At 35.6% G+C, this 20,308-nt stretch overlaps 1 protein-coding gene across 2 annotated transcripts in view; it reads left to right on the top strand.

The window, feature by feature from the left end:
- The window catches only part of CWF19L2 (CWF19 like cell cycle control factor 2), a 174,272-nt gene that overhangs the window by 34,731 nt on the left and 119,233 nt on the right, over nt 1-20,308 (top strand). For both annotated transcript variants that reach the window (XM_037841310.1, XM_037841309.1), the window contains exons 3-6: nt 5,838-5,954; nt 11,748-11,861; nt 12,601-12,720; nt 20,149-20,242. In XM_037841310.1, coding sequence (XP_037697238.1) covers nt 5,838-5,954; nt 11,748-11,861; nt 12,601-12,720; nt 20,149-20,242 — 445 coding nt within the window. The remainder of the gene's footprint in view (nt 1-5,837; nt 5,955-11,747; nt 11,862-12,600; nt 12,721-20,148; nt 20,243-20,308) is intronic.

Genomic DNA, 20,308 nt, shown 5'->3' with positions numbered 1-20,308 from the left:
TTCAGTAGTTTTGAATTTATTGAAAATTGTTTTATGACCTAACATACCTATCCTATGTTAATTTGAGAAGATTTTGTATTCTGCTGCGGTTGGGTGTTAGTTAGGTGTAGTTGGTTTAGAGTATCATTCAGTTCTTCTGCTTCCTTAATGATCTTCTGTCTCAATGTTGTATCCGTTTTTTAAAAAACTCAGTTTTATTGAGATATAGTCACATACCATATGATCATCCATGGTATACAATCAACTGTTCACAGTACCATCATACAGTTGTGCATTCGTCACCCCAATCTATTTTTTGAACGGTTTCCTTATACCAGAAAAAGTAAAAATAAGAATAAAATATGAAAGTAAAAAAGAACACCCAAATCACCCCCCCCACCCTATTTTTCATTTAGTTTTTGTCCCCAGTTTTCTATTCATCCGTCCATACAGTGGATAAAGGGAGTGCAATCCACAAGGTTTTCAGAATCACACTATCACCCCTTGTAAGCTACATTGTTATACAATCATCTTCATGAGTCAAGGCTACTGGGTTGCAGTTTGATAGTTTTCAGATACTTACTTCTAGCTATTCCAATGCATTAAAATCTAAAAAGGGTTATCTGTGTAGTGCATAAGAATGGCCACCAGAGTGTTCTCTTGATTCCATTTGGAATCTCTCAGCCACTGAAACTTTGTTTCATTTCACATCCCCCTTTTGGTCAAGAAGATGTTCTCAATCCCACGATGTTGGGTCCAAATTTGTCCTTGGGAGTTGTATACTGTGTTACCAGGGAGATTTACACCCCTGGGAGTCAGATCCCATGTAGGGGAGAGGGCAATGAGTTTACCTGCTGAGTTGGCTTAGCTAGAGAGAGAGGGCCACATCTGAGCAACAAAGAGTTACTCAGTGGGAGACTCTTATGCACAATTATAAGCAAGTTTAGTGTCTCCTTTGCGGTAACAAGCTTCATAAGGGGAGTCCCGAGATGGAGGGCTCAGCATACCAAACCGCAAGTTCTCAGTGTTTGTGAGAACATTGGCAACAATCCAGGTAAGGAAGCCCAACACCTCCATATTTTCCCCCAGCTCCTCAGGGGGACCCTGCATATATATTATTATTTTCACTCAAATTACTTTGGGATGTGTTGTTATTTCACACTAACCTATACAAACCTACGAGGTCTCACTTCCTATTCAAAGTTCCATGTGATTATGGTATTTGAACAAACTGTATGAGTTAAATTTTTTAGGAAATATCGATCCTGCACCAACTAAACATCTCTTTCCTTGATCTCACATGGTAGTTGAAGTTTTAAAACAGTCAGTATCATCCTTTACCCTTTGGCGTGATTTGCCCTAGTCCTAACCGTATCTGCTTCATTCATATCTCTAATTGAAGTCTGGACTCTTCTTCAGCTTTTTTAACAGTTGCTGTATGTGCTAATAGTGACATTCATATCTGCTGAGTTCTAGTTCTGAGTTTCGTGTGTCACACAGATACCCAAAGTTCCAGGGATTGGTCAGGTTATAAACAAAGGGAGCAGCATCTCAGAATCTGGAGATGGCCATTACAATTCAGGAATAGATGTGACTGCTTAAGAGCTTATTATCTAGCAACCGTTACAGTAAGTGTTCCCCTGATAAGCTATGCTCTGAGATTCAATTCTGAGTCCTTGTAACAGTTTTTTACTTAGTCTATTTCATCTGATATTTGTGGAGCTTCTCCAGGTCTCTTCTAATTACTATTTGCATGGTATAATATTTTCATCCTTTCACTTTCAATCTAGTTACGTCTTTGAGTTTAAGGTGAGTCTCTTATAAACAGCATATATTTTGGGTCTTTTTTTAAAAATCTATCTTGCCAATATGCATTTTGACTGGAGAGTTCAATTCATTTACATTTAAAGTAACTACTGATAAAGCAGGACTTTCTTTTGCCATTTTGTTGTTTTTTCTTTGTTAAGTCTTATACCTTTTTTTTCACCCTCAATTTTTTCATTATTCCCTAGTTTCATATTTATTTGATGTTTTGTATCATGCCATTTTGAGTTTCTTCTCATTTCTTTCTGAACGTATTTTTCATATATTTTCTTTGGTTACCATGGAGTTAAAATTTAACATTGTAAATCTCTAACAATTATATTTTAGTTGATACCACCTTGACTTCAACAGTATACATGTGCACTCTGGTACTCCTCCATCCCCCCACTTTTTTTTCCCCCATACTTGTTACAGTTTATCTCTTTGTACACTGTATGTCCAAAGCCATAAGTTATTACTTTCGATGTATTTGCATTTTAGCAGCTGTAACTAGTAAGTAGTAGAGTTTCATACTAAAACATAGTATGTAATAGTACTAGCATTTATAATTACCCATATGGTTACCTTTACTGGAGGTCTTTTCTTCTTTATGCTGCCTTCATCCACTATCTAGTGTCCTTTTCTTTTTGTCTCTAGGTCTTCTGTAAGCATTGCTTATATGGCAGGTCTAGTTGTGGCGAACTCCTCAGCTTTTGTTTATCTGGGAATGTCTTAAACTCTCCCTTGTTTTTGAGAGGAAGTCTTGCCAGTCATAAAATTCTTGTTTAGCAATTGTCTTCTTTCAGCAACTTAAATATTTTGTACTACTGCCTTTTTGCCTCCATGGTTTCTAATGAGAAATTGCCTGTAATGTTATCATAATTCTTTTGTATATAACTTGTTGCTTTTCTCTTACAGCTTTCAGAACTCTCTGCTTGTCCTTGTTTTGAACAATTTGATTACTATATGTCTGGACATGGGTCTCTTTGAGTTTATTCCTTTTTGGGGTTTGTTGGGATTCTTAATGGACATTTTCATGTCTTTTGTAAATTTGAGAAGTTTTCATTTGTTATTTCTTTGAATATTTCACCTGTTCCTTTCTTCCTTCTCCTTCTTGGACCCCATAATGCATATGTGTGTATGTTTGATGGTGTTTCACAGGTCTCTTAGGCTTTGCTCACTCTTTTTTATTCTTTGTCTACTTCTCCACCTGAATCATTTCAGTTGTCTTGTCTTTGGAATAACTGATTCTGTCTTCTGCCATTCCGGTTGGCTTTTGAAACTCATTAGGAAACTTTTCATTTCAATTATTGTGTTCTTCAACTTCAGTACTTCTGTTTGGTTCCTATTGAAAATCTGAAAGAGATTCCTATATTGTTCATTCATTGCTTTCCTCATGTACTTTAGTTCTTTCTTTAAGTTTTCCTTTATCTCCTTCAGCATCTTGAGGGTCATTTTTAAAAAAGTCTTTGTTCAGTAAGTTCAAATTCTCATCCTCTTTGTTGATGGTTTCTGGATTTTTATCTTCTTCCTTTGGATGGGCCATCATTTCCTCTTCCTTTGTCTTATCTTTTGTTGCTTATTATAGATTCCAGTATTTTAAAGTGTTAACTATTGGAACTAGTCCCTGAGCTGTCTGTTTTTAAAGCTTATATCCAGCTAGTGATATGACAGAGATTTTCTTGACTGCCAACAGCTAATCAAAACAAATAAACCAAAGCCTTTCGTTGTCTTTCCCGTTCACTCTGCTTTATTTGGTGGCTTCTGTCAAAGTTTAGCTCTCTTATAAATAAGATAGATGGGAAGCAAATGTGAAGTGCAGGGTCCTGTCTGTCTTATGTGAGACTGAGTGGAGCTTCCCTGCTTCTTTTCCTGAGCTTGTGCTTGTTGGCCTTAGGAATTCTGTTTACAGTTTATATGAGTTGGAATGAAAGCCCCTTCTACTCCCTTTGAAATAGACTTTCACCCCCTCCTGGATTCTCTTTTGTGTGATTTAATGCAGGTAGTCATTTTCCCCAGGCTGCTTCAAATTGTTTCTTGCACTGCTTTAATGTTGGCAACATGCTTCTCTGCCTTCAGTACAAATTTTGGAAGGACAAAGGGGAGTTTCTTAGTTCATTGTTTCAGAATTCCTCCTGATAGAATATCACTGACATCCAGGCAACCCAGTGTATTTGTAGGGGTTATTTTGCCCCTTCTGGAGCAAGGCCAGAGACCCACAATTGGAGCACAAGCTAGTTCCACCCCATGTTGTGGAGGGGATAAGGGAGAGAACTGCAGGGGTACTAGGAGCTTCTTCTGTGACTTTTGAAACTGCATTTTCTTGATTCAACTCTTTCCCAGTTAATGCTTCCCTTTAACTGTTTCCTATAGTTTTGAGGAAGGTTACTGTATTTAAGATTCCTCTGCCACTTTTGGCTAAGGGGGATGGGAACAGTGGGCACCCTAGAGCTGGTCCCATTATCTGAAGTAGCTGATCAAAAGTAGTAATCAGACCACACACCCCTGGAGTTTGGAGGATGAGGTCTTTATGTCCCATCCTGGCATTAGCAAACTGTACCAGGAGCCTGAGCTGTGGTCCCCACTCCTGCCTGCCACGAGGCTGGAGGATGGGGGATGGCAGCTGCTGTAGGGAGGGTTAAATTCACTAGCATTTACCGCAGTTTACCAGCCTCTTCCTCCTGCTTTTCCTTGGATCGTGCACAGTGTTTCACTAGTTTCCTGAGCTTTAAAATAGTTGACTCAGACAGTTTCTGCCAGTTCAATAGCTGTTTTGGTGAAGGAAATGATTCCTGGAACATCCTATTCTGCTGTCATCCCACAGTCCTCTTCCACACAATTTAAATTCATGCTGTCTTGTTGTATTTTATATGGTCTAATAATCGTTCATAAATCCATAAATCCTTTTGGTGGCATATATATATATGCACCCATACATACAGTAGATTCTTCTTATTCAAGGTAGTTATGTTCTATAAACTCACTGTGAAGTCTGAATTAGTGAATATTAGTGACTATTGAACCATTGCCCCTAGGTGAAATACAAGGTTAGGTTCCTGTGATCCTCTGAGAGTCCTGGGAGCCTCTGGTCATATTTTATCAAAACAATGATGATGAAACAACAATGTTAGAGGCTGCTCCCATTCCATCCCATCTAGAAACAGTATCATTGCCTTCAGAACGTTTTAGAGCTACATTTATTGAAAGCCTCTCAGCATAAATTTAACCAAGTTTAATCATAAATCATAGTGGGGAGCAGGTAATTGGAGCTCATTAAATGTGTTGATTTATTAATTTTGAACACACAGTCAGTAGCACTTTAACTCATGCCTTACTGCAGCTTATCTGACACACTTATTTCCTCTGTAAGGCACATGACAGACTTTTTTACTTAGGAACACTAAGTGACACTTCAGAGCTATGCTTAGGGGCCATTTAAACAGTGAAATAAACAACAAAAAGCACAAAACATGGGAAAAAATATGGCACTAAGTATACAGGGAAAAGGGCATTTGTTAATAGTATGAGAGCTGAAGCAAGAAGGCAGAGTGTTGCTTTGGTCTGATTAAGCTGGGAATGTGTGTGTCAGGAGACTTAAATTTTTTGCTGCTCTGTGCATGTCTACAAATGATTGTGAAAGTGCTGTGAGTATTGTTTTTGGAGTTACATGTAAATTTTAGTGTGCAGATTAATTCACAAGTATGAAGTCTACAAATAATGAGGATTGACTGATGATCCACACACACAAACACAGATTTATGTGCATATATATATATATATATTTAATTTACAAACAAATCTGCAAGTAAACTAAAGCTAAAAGTTCTCTCCTATTTTCTGGTAAGAAAGTCAGCTATATGACTTATCAGTAGTGCATATATTATAACATCTTAAGGCTTTTTGGAAGATTCTATTTATTTAGTCATATTCCTTGTCTCATTTCATGAAAGATTTGAAGTGTTTTGGAAGATGAATTTTTTCCCTCAAGATGCTTCCTTTTAAACTAGGATGAAAGTTGAATTATTTTCTTACCTATTCAAAATCATTATTTATAGGAACACTCTGTGAAGAAAAAGAAGAAAAAAGACAAGCATCCAAAAAAAGTAAAGAAAGAGAAGAAGAAAAAGAGCAAGGAACAGAAATATGAAAATGAGTCAGCTGATAGTTCATCAGTAAGTATGTACAAAAACTCATCAAGGGAGCTATTTGAGAAAATTTTATGTAAAGAAATGATATTTAGGAACTTAAAAAATATTAGAAGCTTAAAAAAATAATTACTAGGTTGCCAGATGAAAATGTATGGGAGACATCTACTTGGATATGTCCAGGAAATATTGGGATTGTGGACCTTGGGTTCCAGAGAGAGGTAAGAGGATAGAGATACAGTTTGGAAATCATTGCTAGTTGGAGCCATTAGAATGGATGAAATGCCCAGGGAAATTGAAGAGAAATAAGAGCACCAGACATTGAAGTGCCAGGTAGGAAGTAAAAGACATTAAAAAGAAGTATTTGGAAAATTGGGAGAAGCTGGAAAGAGCTGTATTGTAAATAAAGGGAAAAGCATTTCAAGACATTCGAGAGTTGTTAGTTTGATTTTCCACAGGAATTAACTTTTAAGTCTTTAAAATAGGATGTGTTTATATCCTTGTCTTTGGAGACAAAAGGAAGAGTATCTGGGTCTACCATGCCTCTGGCCCATTCTGGGATGAGAGGACTTATATGGGAAAGGACAGCATGCCATATCCCTTAGGCATGTTTTCAAGAAGAAAAGTGTGTCTTGTGCTTAGAGAGTGATGGGCTGGTGATGTTTAGGGATAACTGGGTTATGCTCTTGGTTGAATCACTGAGTCCAAAATCTGGCCTCTCCTGTAGTTTCAGAAACTAAATTTTTGGCAGTATACCTTGAGATAGTACTTGGCTATTGAATACCTGTCTAATATGAGAGTGCAGTATATTAATTTGCAGTGAGAAATACATTTAGATAGACTTGTAGGTTAGCTAGCCAGCATATTTTGTAGTGATAAGAATATTTAAATTACATAGAAAAATTTGTTTTGCTATAACTCAGAACGAAGGGAGGGAGAAGATCTTAAAGTGAAAAAAAAGATAGAGGCACTATTTCCCCAATAATGGGTTTGAATTACTGAACCTATTGAGAATCTGATAAAAATGATCCTTTCTTCAAAAAGCCATAATCATGCAAAGTTGTTTATTTTAGTGAGGTTTATAAAGGGATCATAGGTTAGGAATCCTTATCCTGTGGGGATAGCTCTGCCAGGCAGACTAAACATTTAGGTCATTTGGTTAAGGGCACTTTCTTCGCCATATTAAAAATACATTGTCCCATTCTTTTTCTTTGTTCTTTCCTGGAAATATATGTACGTCTTTCTGTTGCAACATACAGTATATGCATTTGTACATACATACATAAGTTGTACAGTATACCTTAGTGAGAATGGTTTGAATGAATGCTCAGTGCCCACACCAGACTGAAGTGGATTAAAGAATGAAAGAGAAGTTTGTACTGACAGGACAAAGGGGTAGCTAGAAGAGTCAGGTTTGCTTGGTAATCTTTTTGAGAAAATGTTTCTAGGGAAAGAGGAATATCTTTGATAGGTTTTAGTATAACGATAATTCTAGTCTCATAAATAAATTAGAAAGTGTTTCTTCCTTTTTTGTTTTCTGATAGAGTTTGTGCAAGATTGGTGAGATTTCTTCCTTAAATGTTTGTTACAGTTCATGAGTGAAACCATTTGGGCCTGGAGTTTTCTTAGAGGGGTTGTTTTTAATCACCTCTATTAGTTTTTTTTCTTCTTTAGTCAGTTTGGTAATTTTTTTCGAAGAATTTGTTTACTTCATCTGAATTGTTGAATTTATTGTCATAAAGTTGTATAATCTCTTGTTCTTTCAGTGTCTGTAGGGTCTGTAAATGACAGCCTCTCTTTCATTCCTGATTTTGGCAATTTGTATTTTCTCTTTGCTTGGTCATTCTAGTCGATTAATTATTTATTAATCTTTTCGAAGAATTGGCTTTTGGTTTCATTGATTATCCTCTGTTTCATTGATTTGTGCTAGCTTCATTATTTCCTGATAATTACTTTGTATTTAATTTGCTTTTCTTTTTCTAGCTTTCTAAGTTGGATGCACAGGTCATTGATTCTAAATCTTTCTTGTTTTCTATTGAGTATTTACAGCTATGCCTTTTCATCTTACCACTGTTGTATCTCCATCTGACTAATTTTGGTGTGTTATATTTTCATTGTCATCCTGGCAAATATTACCTAAGTTACCTGTTATTTTTTCTGTTATTCATGGGCTATTAAGAGTGAGTTTTAAATTTCTTGATACTTGTTGATCTTACCAGTTTCTTTGTATTGATTTTGAATTTTATTCTTTTATTGTTAGAGAACATACTCTGTATAAATAATTTCAGCTCTTATCATTATTGAGACTTATGGCATGGCCTGTGATCTGTCATAGTGAAAATTCCATGTGTATTTGAAGTGAATGCGTTTTATGCTGTTAGAATTAGTGCTCTGTAAATGTCAGGGAAAGTTGGTTGATGGTGTGGTTAATCTTCTGTATTGTGATATTCTATTTACTTCTTCTGTCAGTTACTGAGAGAACAATTTTAAAATGTCTAGCTCTTAATTGTGGATTTGTCTATTTATCCTTTTGGTTTTGTCAGTTTTTGCCTTAAGTATTTTGAAGCTTTGTTAGGTACATATTTAGGATTATTATATATCCCTGATTAATTGACCCTTCTTTCATCACTAGGAAATGTTTCTCTTCATCTCTGGTAATACTCTTTGTCCTGAATGTCTACTCTGTCTGATATTAATAAAGCTCTCTTATTATTTTGTTTTCATGGTAAATCATTTTTTACTCTTTTAGTTTAATGTATCTGTTTGCTAAAGCTGCTGAAATGCAATACACCAGAAATGGACTGGCTTTTAACAATGGGGATTTGTTAGCTTACAAGTTACAATTCTAAGGTCATGAAAATGTCCACGTTAAGGCCTCTGAGCTACATTAAAGATGAGTTAGAGAAAGTCATTTCATGGCCATGTATGCCATAGTACTCTTTGCCAGTTAGGTGATAAAAGCAATTATTTGGAAATATGATGGAAATTACAAAACTGGCAGAAAGACAAATAGAATAATAATTAGGGCTGGTACTACAAAGGCATTTGCAAGGTTTTGCTTCACTACAGAGCATCTGATAGAATTTGAACTTGCCCTAATTATAATTTTCTCCCAGAAAATAGAGGAAATAATGAGAGAAATTACCTAACCATGACTACCATCTTCAACTGGGAAGTTGGCCAAGGTGAAGGTCTTCTGCAAGTTCCTTGTTTCGGGTTGCTAAAGCTGCCGGAATGCAATATGCCAGAAATGGGTTGGCTTTTACAATGGGGATTTATGAGCTTACAAATTTACAGTTCTAAGGTCATGAAAATGTCCAAATTAAGGCATCAACAGGATGATATTGTCTCTGAAGAAAGGCTGCTGGCGTCTGGGACATCTCTGTCATATGGAAATCACATGGCCAGTGCATGCTGGTCTTCCTCTCTTGGCTTTTGTTGCTTTCAGCCTCTGGCTTCTTTGGCTCCATCATTTTATCTCAGCTTCTCTGGGCTTTTTGTGTCTTTTATCCTCTCAGAAAAGACTCCAGTAAAAGGATTAAGACCTACCTTGAATGGGGTGGGTCACATCTCAATTGATATAACCTAATTGAAAAGTCCCACTTGCAATAGGTCTGTACCCATAGGAGTGGATTAAAAGAACATGGCCTTTTCTGGGGCACATAACAGCTTCAGACTAACACAGTACCTGTTTTGAGATTAAAAATGTAGTGAGCAAAAAATGGGGCCCCATTGAGCATGGATATTTAAGAGCTTGAGCAAAGGAGGAAGAGTTCAAGAAGGAAATGGAGAAGAAACAGAGAGTGTGAGGAGAACTGGGGAATGCTATGGAAGTTAAGAAACTGTATTCAGCAGAGAGATGTAGTGTGTTGAATTTGGCAAAGTGGAAGCCATTGGTGACCTTTAGAGCAGTTTCAGTAGACAGGAGCCAGAGTGGAAATAATTAAGTTTGTAGGAGGGTGAGTTGGATGCTATGGTGGCCTCATTTTTCCTGATGAGGTAGGAGTAGAAGTTATTTGCTGAGGATTTGTGAGAATTGGTAGAAACCATGAGGAGGGTATTGAAGAAGATGTTGAGTACTTACTGTCTGCTAAGGCATTAAGGTAAGTACTTGGGGATACAAAGTAGGCAAAGCAGATGTGGTTCCTGACCTCATGGAATTTATTGTCTAGGGGGAGAGTAAGACATAATGAAATTGTTGTACAAAAAATGTAAAACTGATAAATGTTTCCAAAGAGGGGATGAAGTGAAGAGAATGGGAGAGAGAACTGACCAAGGACCAGTAAGAGGAATGCTAGTTGGATTTGAGTGTGTGAGGTTCAACTGAAATAGTAAATCATGATTGAATTTATCCAGGGTTGTAGACTGTTTGTAGCTGTGGTGGTGGAGCAACTGATGACTCTAATTAGTGAATTTCAAATGGTTAGTCAACATCTGGTGGGAGAGAGAAAATCTGTAGCTTTAGAAGGCCTCTGACAGAAAAATTTTTTTAAATCTTAGCAAAGTGGCACTCCTCCAAAGAAAATGCTAGTTGTTTTAGATTATAAATGCCCTTTTTAGTGGCTAACACCAAGACGTAGGTACTAGTTCATTCTAAATTGCTTTGATGATATAAACATGAGTAGATCAGAAATATACTTAAGTAATTATTTTTAAAAAATGGTAACTATAAATATGAATAGCTAGTTCTAAGGTTACTATAAATCCCATTCAAGGCCAAAGGTAAATAAATGATTAAACAAAATCTGCTCTGTATTGAATCAGTTGGCAGTTGAAATGCCAGAACACAAATATTTACTCTATGTGGGTAATACCTTTTAACAGACATATTTGTGTTCTCTAGTAAAAGAAAGATTAAGATAATTTTCAAGAACTTGTTGGAATGGAAGAATACTGGTCTCATTCAAGAAACCCATGTTCTCATGTTAGCCTACTGTTCTCTCACTTCTTCCTGCCTTGGCTTCAAGATCTCAACTATGCATTAACAAGTGGTTTGTACTAGGTGATTTCTGACTCTTAAGTTGTCCAGCTCCAGAGAATAGATTTAAGAGCCAGGCAGATTTGGATTTGTATCCTGGTTCCCCCACTTGGATACCATGTAACTTTTGGCAAGTTATTTAATTTTGGGGATGTTTTCTTATCTGTAAAACCAAAATAATACTTTATGGATTGTTTCAAGGAGTCAGTATTATAGCGTATGTGAAAGTGCTTAAAACAGTACTTGTAATAGAAGAGTTGATTGATACATTTCTTGAAAGCAAAACCCCAAACCTGGCCTAATGCTGAACTCATAGGGGATGTTGTCAAAATACTTCTTAGAAGTTGATTTAATAGTCTGGTATTTAAACACAGCAAAATGCCTTACTAACTTAGCTGTCAGCTGAGCTCTCAGCATTTGTAGATCTAGGGAAATCTTAAATTTGAGACTTAGGGGCAAACAGCATATTAATTTACTTGGGTGTCTTTTCCCCTATTCTATTTAAGCAAAGATGCAGCCTGCTTGATGTTAATATGAACTGTAGCTCTGTGTTGAAGTGAGTTCTCTCTACCAGACAGCTCTAATCTTTGTGTTTCCCTTGGTTTGATAATAAACTACTAACAAACAAATGATTTGGTTGGCATTTTGTGAGCTTAATTCAAAATAGTGGACTTACTTGTTCTTTCTTCAAATTTTTAATGTTATTTTTTAAAGGGGAAATATAGTGTAAGGATTTTCTCTAGAAAATTTGATAGCTGAATTTTCTACTACTTAACAGCACAGAATTTTTATATCAAAGTATGCAAATTTAAGCATTTTACTTATATGCTAAATATTCTTAGAGCTCTGAAGATGAGTGGGTTGAAGCTGTTCCATCCCAGATTCCTAGCAAAGAAAAGGCCTGGAAAGTGAAAGATGAAAAGTCAGAAAAAGAAGATGACCACCAAGTTATTCAGGTAAGCCACCTGATTTTAAACAAAGAAGTGTGAACTTCTAAAAGTAGATGAATACTAAAAGGAAAGATGATTATAAATTTCCTTAGTAGAAAAATTAGACTTTGAAAACAATATACTTTTATGAATAATTTGTGGCAGTAGTGCTATTTACTGAGCCTTTGAACTCCTCTTTTTCTCTTGCTGTGAGAAGGTGCTTGTCTCTATTCTGGTTCCTTAGAGGACTTCCTCCCTCCAGTTGTTGATAGAGAAGTACACCTGCCCTTTTGTACTTAAAGCCTTGTACTGTTACTACTAGGTGACCTGTCTATAGTAAGTAGAGTTCAGTTGCAGTTTTTTTTTTCCTCTTTTACCTTATGCCACAATTTACTTATAGTCGAATAGTTCACACATCTGGGATAATAGTTTGTGTGGCCAGGGAAGAATTAATTTATCCACTGTTAGCCACACATGAAGGAAGAAAGGTGAAAAGAACTAGTGTTTCAGTGCCTGTTATGTGCCTAGCACTGTGCCGGATGCCTTATATCTGTTGTCATTTATTCCTTACAACAGTTCTGAACGGTAGGATTTTTTTTTTTTTTTTTAATTAATAGACTATTTTTTAGAGCAGTTTTAGTTTTACAGAAAAATTGAGCAGAAAGTATAGTGAGTTACCATATTATTCCTCTGAAGTTTCTGCTCTTATTATTGTTTATTGTTAAATTCTAATCAATTTAGATTGAAATGAATTTTTTTCTAACAGAGGGATGAGTGGATGACTGTTGATTTTATGTCTGTTAAAACTGTGTCATTATCATCACTCAAAGCTGAAAAAGAAACTCTAAGGAAAATGGAGCAAGAGAAAACCCAGGCAGTTGAGCAGGTATGTTTAAATGCTTTAACTCTTTAACTTTCTAAGTTGCCTTTTAATAAGCAGATAAGAACATCTATACAAACCCCAGGTTTACTAATAAAATATTATTTTATCTTTTGTATTGTTTAGTAAAATTAGTAACAACAATGAAATGAGACATAAGTTCTTTTAAAATAACTTTCCTGTAGGAAGTCCATTAAAAGGTATACTGAGATTTATAAATCTAGAGTATTTGTAGTTGAGTGAATACTGAGTTTAAGTAAAAATCATTGAATTAAAAATGAATCCTCTTAACTTCTATTTCTGTTAACCTGATGAATTAGAAACCCTGAAAAATGCTTTCATTTTGAGACAATCTAAAAATTCTGGATAAAATATAGAAGAAATATGTTTATAAAATATCAAATAAATAAATATATTTATTTGATAGTTTATTATTGTCATGGTGCTGACAAGAAAAGGTAGGGGGGAGAATTGAGGCCAAAAAATGTGTCAAAAGTCTGAATCTAGAGAAGTAAGGAAGTGCTGAAACTGGTGGCTTTCCTGGTGCATCACACATCGTGATAATCTAGAACTTCAATTTTAATGGATGCTTGGGGATGGAAGATAAAGTCTAGAGCCTACATGAGATGTGAAAATCTGAGTGTTGAATCCATGTAAGGGATATATCTTCAATAAGAGGATGAAGTTGGAATAAAACCACTTGAATGGCAAGAAACCTAGTGTGTCTTGTCAGGTACCTGGTATGGTGAAGGGAAGAAAATCTCCCTAGAGAATATGTAAGTACAAGTTGGCACTATGGTGGTTAGTAGCTTGGATTCATAGGGGTTTATGTTGATGGCTTGAATTCATGCTACCTGTGAGGTTTGAAAATCTGCAAGATGAAAATTAATTTTAAAGTATTCTTGAGTTGGTAGTGCCTTGAAGCTCTTGGCAGAAGTAACCACCAGTCCTTTCTAGATATCATAGTGTCAATGTAGACTTCAGTGGTTCTCCAGAAATAAAGTTCTAGGAATATGAGGTCACAATCTAAAATCACAAAATACATGAAAATAGAAAGGTAATTTGTGAATGGTAGTCATATAAACAGCAGAATCAGATTCATGAAATGTGTATCTTTTAGAATATTTAATAACTTCATAAAGTAATGACAGGTATAGAAAATATGACTAAGGAATAAAAGATGATTAAGAAGGCATACTTGAGAAAGAGCCAACTAGAACCTCTAGAAATAAAAAATAAAACAACTGAAATTATAAACTCACAGATAGGTTAAACATCACATTGAATGCAGCTGAAGAAAAAATTAGTGAGCAAGAAAATAGTTTTTAAGAATTTACCCCAAATGTAGTATAGAAGGACAAATAAACGGAAAATATGGGAGAGTGATCATAAGAACTCTATGGTCAATACTGTTTTGTTGTTGTTTTTTTTCCTACCCTGATTTTAATTTTGAAAAACATGAGTGTGGTAAATTGTATTGGCTTATAATTAAGCAACTATCCGTATGGGAACATTGTAGGCCAGGAGTTTTTGGAACATCCTAAATTCTGTAAAATATCTTTGTCCTTGAATTAGAACTGAAGGAGTTGGAATTCATTGTATTAACAGAAGAAAAGGAAAGTATACCTAGCAATAGGGGTATAAACAGTGGCTAGTGGAGCAAGAAAGGGAGCTTTCTGATGTCTGGGAGTTGGTTTTACCTATTGCTTTTCACATATGTGCTCTGAAGTCAGTCTCTGCTCTTTGGGCCTAATGGTCTGCTGTGTTAGGGTAACCCTGGATTGTGGTTTTATGTTTTGCTCATATTCAAACCTGATTTCCATATCAAACAATAGGACATAGTAAACTCTTGATTTTCTTTAACAGAATGAAGTGGTGATCATTTTTCTTGGAAATATTGTTACATAATTCCACTTTCCCTTTTCCTAAGAAACTAAAAATTTTGTCTTGCTTTTCTTACCAATTTTCCTGCTTTGAATTTTAGACTTTCTAATCACCAGTATTTATGTAATCTTTTCTTATGAATTTTTATATAAACTTTTCTGATTCAATTAAGTCATCTTATATTGATCTTGTGCTCTTTTACATATGTAATTCTTGTCTTTTGCATCTGTATCCTCTTTTCCTTTTCTACTGCTATTTCTGTATTTGTATGCCAGTTGTTAGTTACGTATCCTTGTCTGTGCATCGTTTATCTCATCTTTTAATTTGGGTTGAGTTAATAAGTGTGCACCTGGAATTAAGCCATTAAGGTTAGATAGTATTATCATTCAGGCCCTCATTTATTTTTGCCTGGGCAATTACAGTGATCTCTTAGTTTGTTTTTCAGCATCCCACAACTGATTTAGGTTAATTTCTTCAAATTATAGCTTTGATCATGGTACTATTCTGTTGAGAAGCCCTCAGTGATTCAAGTTAGGGGGAATCCTTTGCCATTCCTAATGCTTCCTTTCTGGTGGAGGATGCTCTTCTAGTGATATTTCATGTGGTCCTTTTTTCTCATTCTGTCTCAGAGGATATGGAGTAAATTTTCTATTGATAAATTTGGGAAGAAGAAACTGGGCATGCTTAGTTTAGCCTAGCCTTCCTTGCTCTGTGAACTTGCTGCCTACAGAGACCAGGCGGGGAACGGGATAGAGGTGGAGGTTGGCCCAGTGCTTTCTACAACTGGAAAAGTCTGTCTCATTGTGGGGTTCACTTAACAGGCTCATTTGGCTCTCCCTGAATTCTTTTCAGTTTAGCCCTCAGCAGTAATAAAGATAATTTTTGTCTCCTATTTCCTATGCTTTTTTTTTCTTAATGTGTTTAGAGCCTGGACTGAAAAGAAGAGTGCTGTATTTCTTGTTTTTCTTTAGAGACCCCAACAGCTTCCTGCAAAATAAAGTCCAAACTCATTAGATTAGTGTTTATGGCAAATGTCTTTCTCTTGTGTAACTTGTATCTCAACCAAACTAGTTTAGTCACTTTCCCTCATAGTTGTCTGTAAATTCCTGTCTTTGAATTTTTGGTCATCTGTTTCTAACTGAATTCCCTTCATCTCTGTATGTTTGCATCCTGTTTCTCCTTCAAGCTCTATTTCATATATATTATGAAACTCTTCCTATTTCCCTTAACTGAAATAAATCTCTTTTTCCTTTATGTTTCCTTAGAACTTTATTTAATCCTTTGTTATAGTACTTGTAATTTTCTGTAAAGTACTATAATTTGCTGGTCTTGTCATATCTCTTTTATGAGATTATAAATTTTTTGAGAAACTTTATTTTGTTCATATTTGTATCTTCCCTAGCTGCAAGTTTTAGAACTCTGCACATAATAGGTGCTTTTGACTCCCTGTATATTTGAAATTGTAGATTTATTATTTTCCCCATCAATTTTTAATTGCAGTTTTATTGAGATATATTCATACACCATACAAACCATTTGAATTATATAGTCGCTGACTTACAGTCTCATCAAATAGTTGTGCATACATCACCATGATCAATTTTAGAACATTTTCATTACTCCAGAAAAGAAATGAAGATAAAAAAGAAAACCCTAATGCTCCCGTACCCTATATCCTCCTCCCCTATTATTGACCCGTAGTATTGGTGCAGTACATTTGTAACTGTTGATGAAAGAATATTAAATTATTACTGTTAACTATAGTGCATAGTTTGCTATAGGTACATTTTCCCTCCATGTGCCTCTCTTATTATTTACTCCTTGTAATAGTGCTGTATATTTGTTTTAGTTCATGAAAGATCCGCCATCAATTTTATTTTACCATGGTACTCTGTAAATCCTTGGGTTTGGGTCTGAAGTTTGATAACCTGTAGTAATTTGTAATTTCAGTTAGGTGAGAATTCAGATTGGTGTATGCAGAAGTAAACCATCTAGACTATAGATTATGGGGTGAAATTAGCCTATTTCCAAACACCTACATATCAGTTTGTGTGTGGTGGTCTCTGCACATCATCGTATTCTTAAGAAATGATAAATATTTAATTTCTTAATGAGGAAAAAATGACCCTCCTCTTAAAACAAAATGTTAATTTGTATAATGGCAGTGAGGGTAAGATGAATGGGAAGAAGTCTAGAATAATGGTCCTTTGCTGAAGCCTTTGTATGAAGCATGTTGATTTTCTATCTCTTCGTGATACTGGGGATATCATTTTTTTTTTTTTTTAATGTTTGTTCCGGTTTGCTAATGCTGCCCTTTTGCAAAACACCAGAAATGGATTGGCTTTTACAAAGGGGGTTTATTTGGTTATTAAGTTACAGTCTTAGGCCATAAAGTATCCAAGGTAAGGCATCAACAAAGGTTACCTTCACTGGAGAAAAGCCATTGGCATCCAGAAAACTTCTGTTAGCTGGGAAGGCACGTTGCTGGCAACTGCTAGCTCCCAGGTTGCGTTCTCCAAAGTGTTGCTCTTGGGGCATTTTGTCCTCTCTTAGCTGCAGCTGCTCCAGTATCTGGGCTGTGTGGCTCTTTTTAAAGTACTCCAGTGATCCAATTAAGACCCACCCTGAATGGGTGGGGCAGTACCTCCATGGAAATTATCCAATGAAAGGTCTCGCCCATAGTAGATTGAGTCACATCTCCACGGGAACACCGAATCAATAGGTACCAGCCTAATCGGTACTAATACATCTGCCCCCACAAGATTACATCAAAGAACATGGCATTTTGGGGGACATAGTAATCCAAACTGGCACAGTGTTCTAGGCTAGTATTCTTCAAAATGTTGGTTATGAAATTAATTTGTTTTAATCAGCATTTAAAATAAATACAATATCAGCATGTATTACATGTAATAAAGATACAGTTTGTATCCTAAAACTTTTGTTTTAGTCTGTCTCTTTTTCTGGGTCAAGGTGAAAACAAAAGTTTGAAAGCCAGTGCTTGAGGCTGTGTCTGTATTTTCTTGTCTTTTTAGGCTTGTATTGTGTTATATGCTACAGAATAGTAGCACTTATTTATAGACCCAGTCTTTACCTAATAGAGGTGTATGCCAGATTTTTTCAACCTCCTTTCATAAGCAGAAGACCTCCTTACTCAAGTGCTTGGCTTCAAGTGAAGGGACTAGCTCCATTTCCCTTTCTCAACTAGAGTACTTTCAGTATTTATTATCTTATACCAGTTGCACTCAGAACTGTTACTTCCTGCTTAAACAATTGAGCTTAGTAGAGCTGTGGCTTCGGTGCTGCTTACTGCTTTGCATTCCTGTTTTGTTCTGGTTCTCATGATGTTTATCTTGTGTTGAACTCAAGTATGTTTATATATATATATATATATATATAATTTTTTTTCTTTTTCCTATTTGTTCTGTGTAGAGATGTGAAGTGGACCTTAATAAGCCCTCCTTACTAGAAGGCCTGAATATGTTTTTGAATTGATTCATGTTGATACATATTTATTTCTAGTTCATTCATTTCAATTGTTCTGTAGTCTTCCATTAGCTAACTATGCTATCCTATAAATTTTCATTCCACTATTTATAGACATTTATAAATTGTTTACTTTTTTTCACTATACAAACAGTGCTACCATGAAAGACCATATATGTTTTTTCCCATGAACATATGAGACACTAGAAGTGGAATGCTAAGTTATCACTAGAATACATAACTAGAAGTGGAATTGCTAAGTTATAGGGTATATACCTGTCTTCTTTTACAAATATTTGCAAAGAGATTATAACAATTTATACTGTCCCAGCAGTGTTTCTTTACCATAACTTAATACTGTATTTTCAAACTTTTAACTTTTTGCCAGGTTAATTCTTGGATGAGAAATGATATTTCATTGGTTTAATATGCATTCATCTGAATACTAAGAGAGCATCTTTTCGTGTGTTTTGGTCATTCAGATTTCCTGTAGTGTGAACTGCTTGTTTCTGTTCTTTGCCTATTTTCTACTGGTGTCATTTATCTTTTCCTTATTTATTTGTAGAAATTCTTCATATATTCAATCCTTTGTCTTTTATATGTTTTCAGAGAGTATCACACACTTTACCTAGCTGGTTGTCATTTGTCTTACTCTGTAATCCTGACTTTATTTTTTTCCGGCTAAGTATCTGATATTTATTTCTTTAAGTGACAATTGGAAGAATTTCCTTGATTATAAGTATGGTGAGATTTTGTAGTGAACTAAAAAGGGAGGTGACAATCTTTTTTTGATACAAACAACCCTAAGAAAGAAAATTCTTAGGGTTTTGCGTCTCACTCTGGGCTAATGCTTTTTTAACTTGTGTTTGTACTCTGAAACTCCTTTACTCTCTTGTCAGCTCATTGATGAATTTAGAAAGATTGTTTTAAAAAAATTTTATCCAACATTTTTGTTTTCAGTGGTGTGGTTGGTCCATATTACTGGAAACTGAAGTTCCTAACATTTAACTCTTTCTGTTTCTCTCCATACTACAGTCATGACTAGTTCTTCCAGGAAGCATTTTCTGACTTCCTAATTTCGATTTTTTGTGGTTCTGGTATATATATAGCATCCTTTACTTTCATAGCACTTATCTATGGTGATACTGCTTAATTGTCTTTACCCTTTCATTTGACTGTAATTTCTTTGATGGCAAGGACCATGCCTGTCTTATTCATTGATAGCCCGGGTTACTTGAATTGCAGTTAGGCTACTATTACCTCTTATATGGACTTCTGTCACAATATTCCAACTGGATTCCCACCCTTAATTCTTGTCCTTCTGCAGTCTTCCTCCACACTGAAACCAGTTTGATATTTGTGTAAAACAAGTCTAACTACTTTCATGACTCACAGTTGCCCCTAAGCAATTTAAAATGGCTTACGTGGCCTACATCCTGATTATTCTGCGACCTAACCTTGATCACTACTCACACTTCTGAGTTCTAGCCAGACTGAAGTACTTTAGGTTCCCCGAAAGTTCTGTGCTTTCTTTTTCCTCTGAGGTTTTATTAACATGCTGTTATTCCTTCTACCTGGAACATCCCTATCCAACCCTACCAACAAACAAACAAACAAAAATTTGTTAATTCCTGTTCATTCTTAGGTCTCATAGTGAACATATTACTTCTTCTAGGAAGTCGTCTTCGTTCCTTCACTGTGAGAGGGGTTTGAATTCTGTGTGCGGCTTTGGCACTTGTACTTCCATCTTCAGAGCACTTAGTTGCTAATTGTCCGTATCCCTCAGTTAGAGCATAAGCTAGCAAGGGCTGAGCCATGCATATTGACTGTAGATCTCCTGCATATAGCACAGTTTTGAGACATGATAGACTTTCAATAAAAGCATTGAGTGAATTTAGGCATTATTTCCTCCAAGTTATAGAAGAGTGTATCTTAACAGTGCTTTTAATGATTTGATTTGTCCAAGGTTACAACTGTTAAGTGGGTTTCAGATTTTTAATTTATTATTATTTTTTTGTAGTGGCATTATTTTTAAATTCTGACCTTTGAAATGCTTTGTTATAGTCCAGACTGTTGGAAAGAGAATTGAATCCATACTGGAAGGATGGTGGGACAGGTCTTCCACCAGAAGATTGTAATATGTCATCAGTTACTAAAGGTATGCCTATATTTTGGTTGTAGGCACACAGGAATTTCTCAGAACTTTTAATTCCTAAAGGAGTGA

This window comes from Choloepus didactylus, chromosome 6 (genome assembly GCF_015220235.1).
Source record: "Choloepus didactylus isolate mChoDid1 chromosome 6, mChoDid1.pri, whole genome shotgun sequence".
NCBI classification, from domain to species: Eukaryota; Metazoa; Chordata; class Mammalia; order Pilosa; family Megalonychidae; genus Choloepus; species Choloepus didactylus.
The sequence above is the reverse complement of the archived record's forward strand: the minus strand, read 5'-3'. Positions and strand labels throughout refer to the sequence as shown.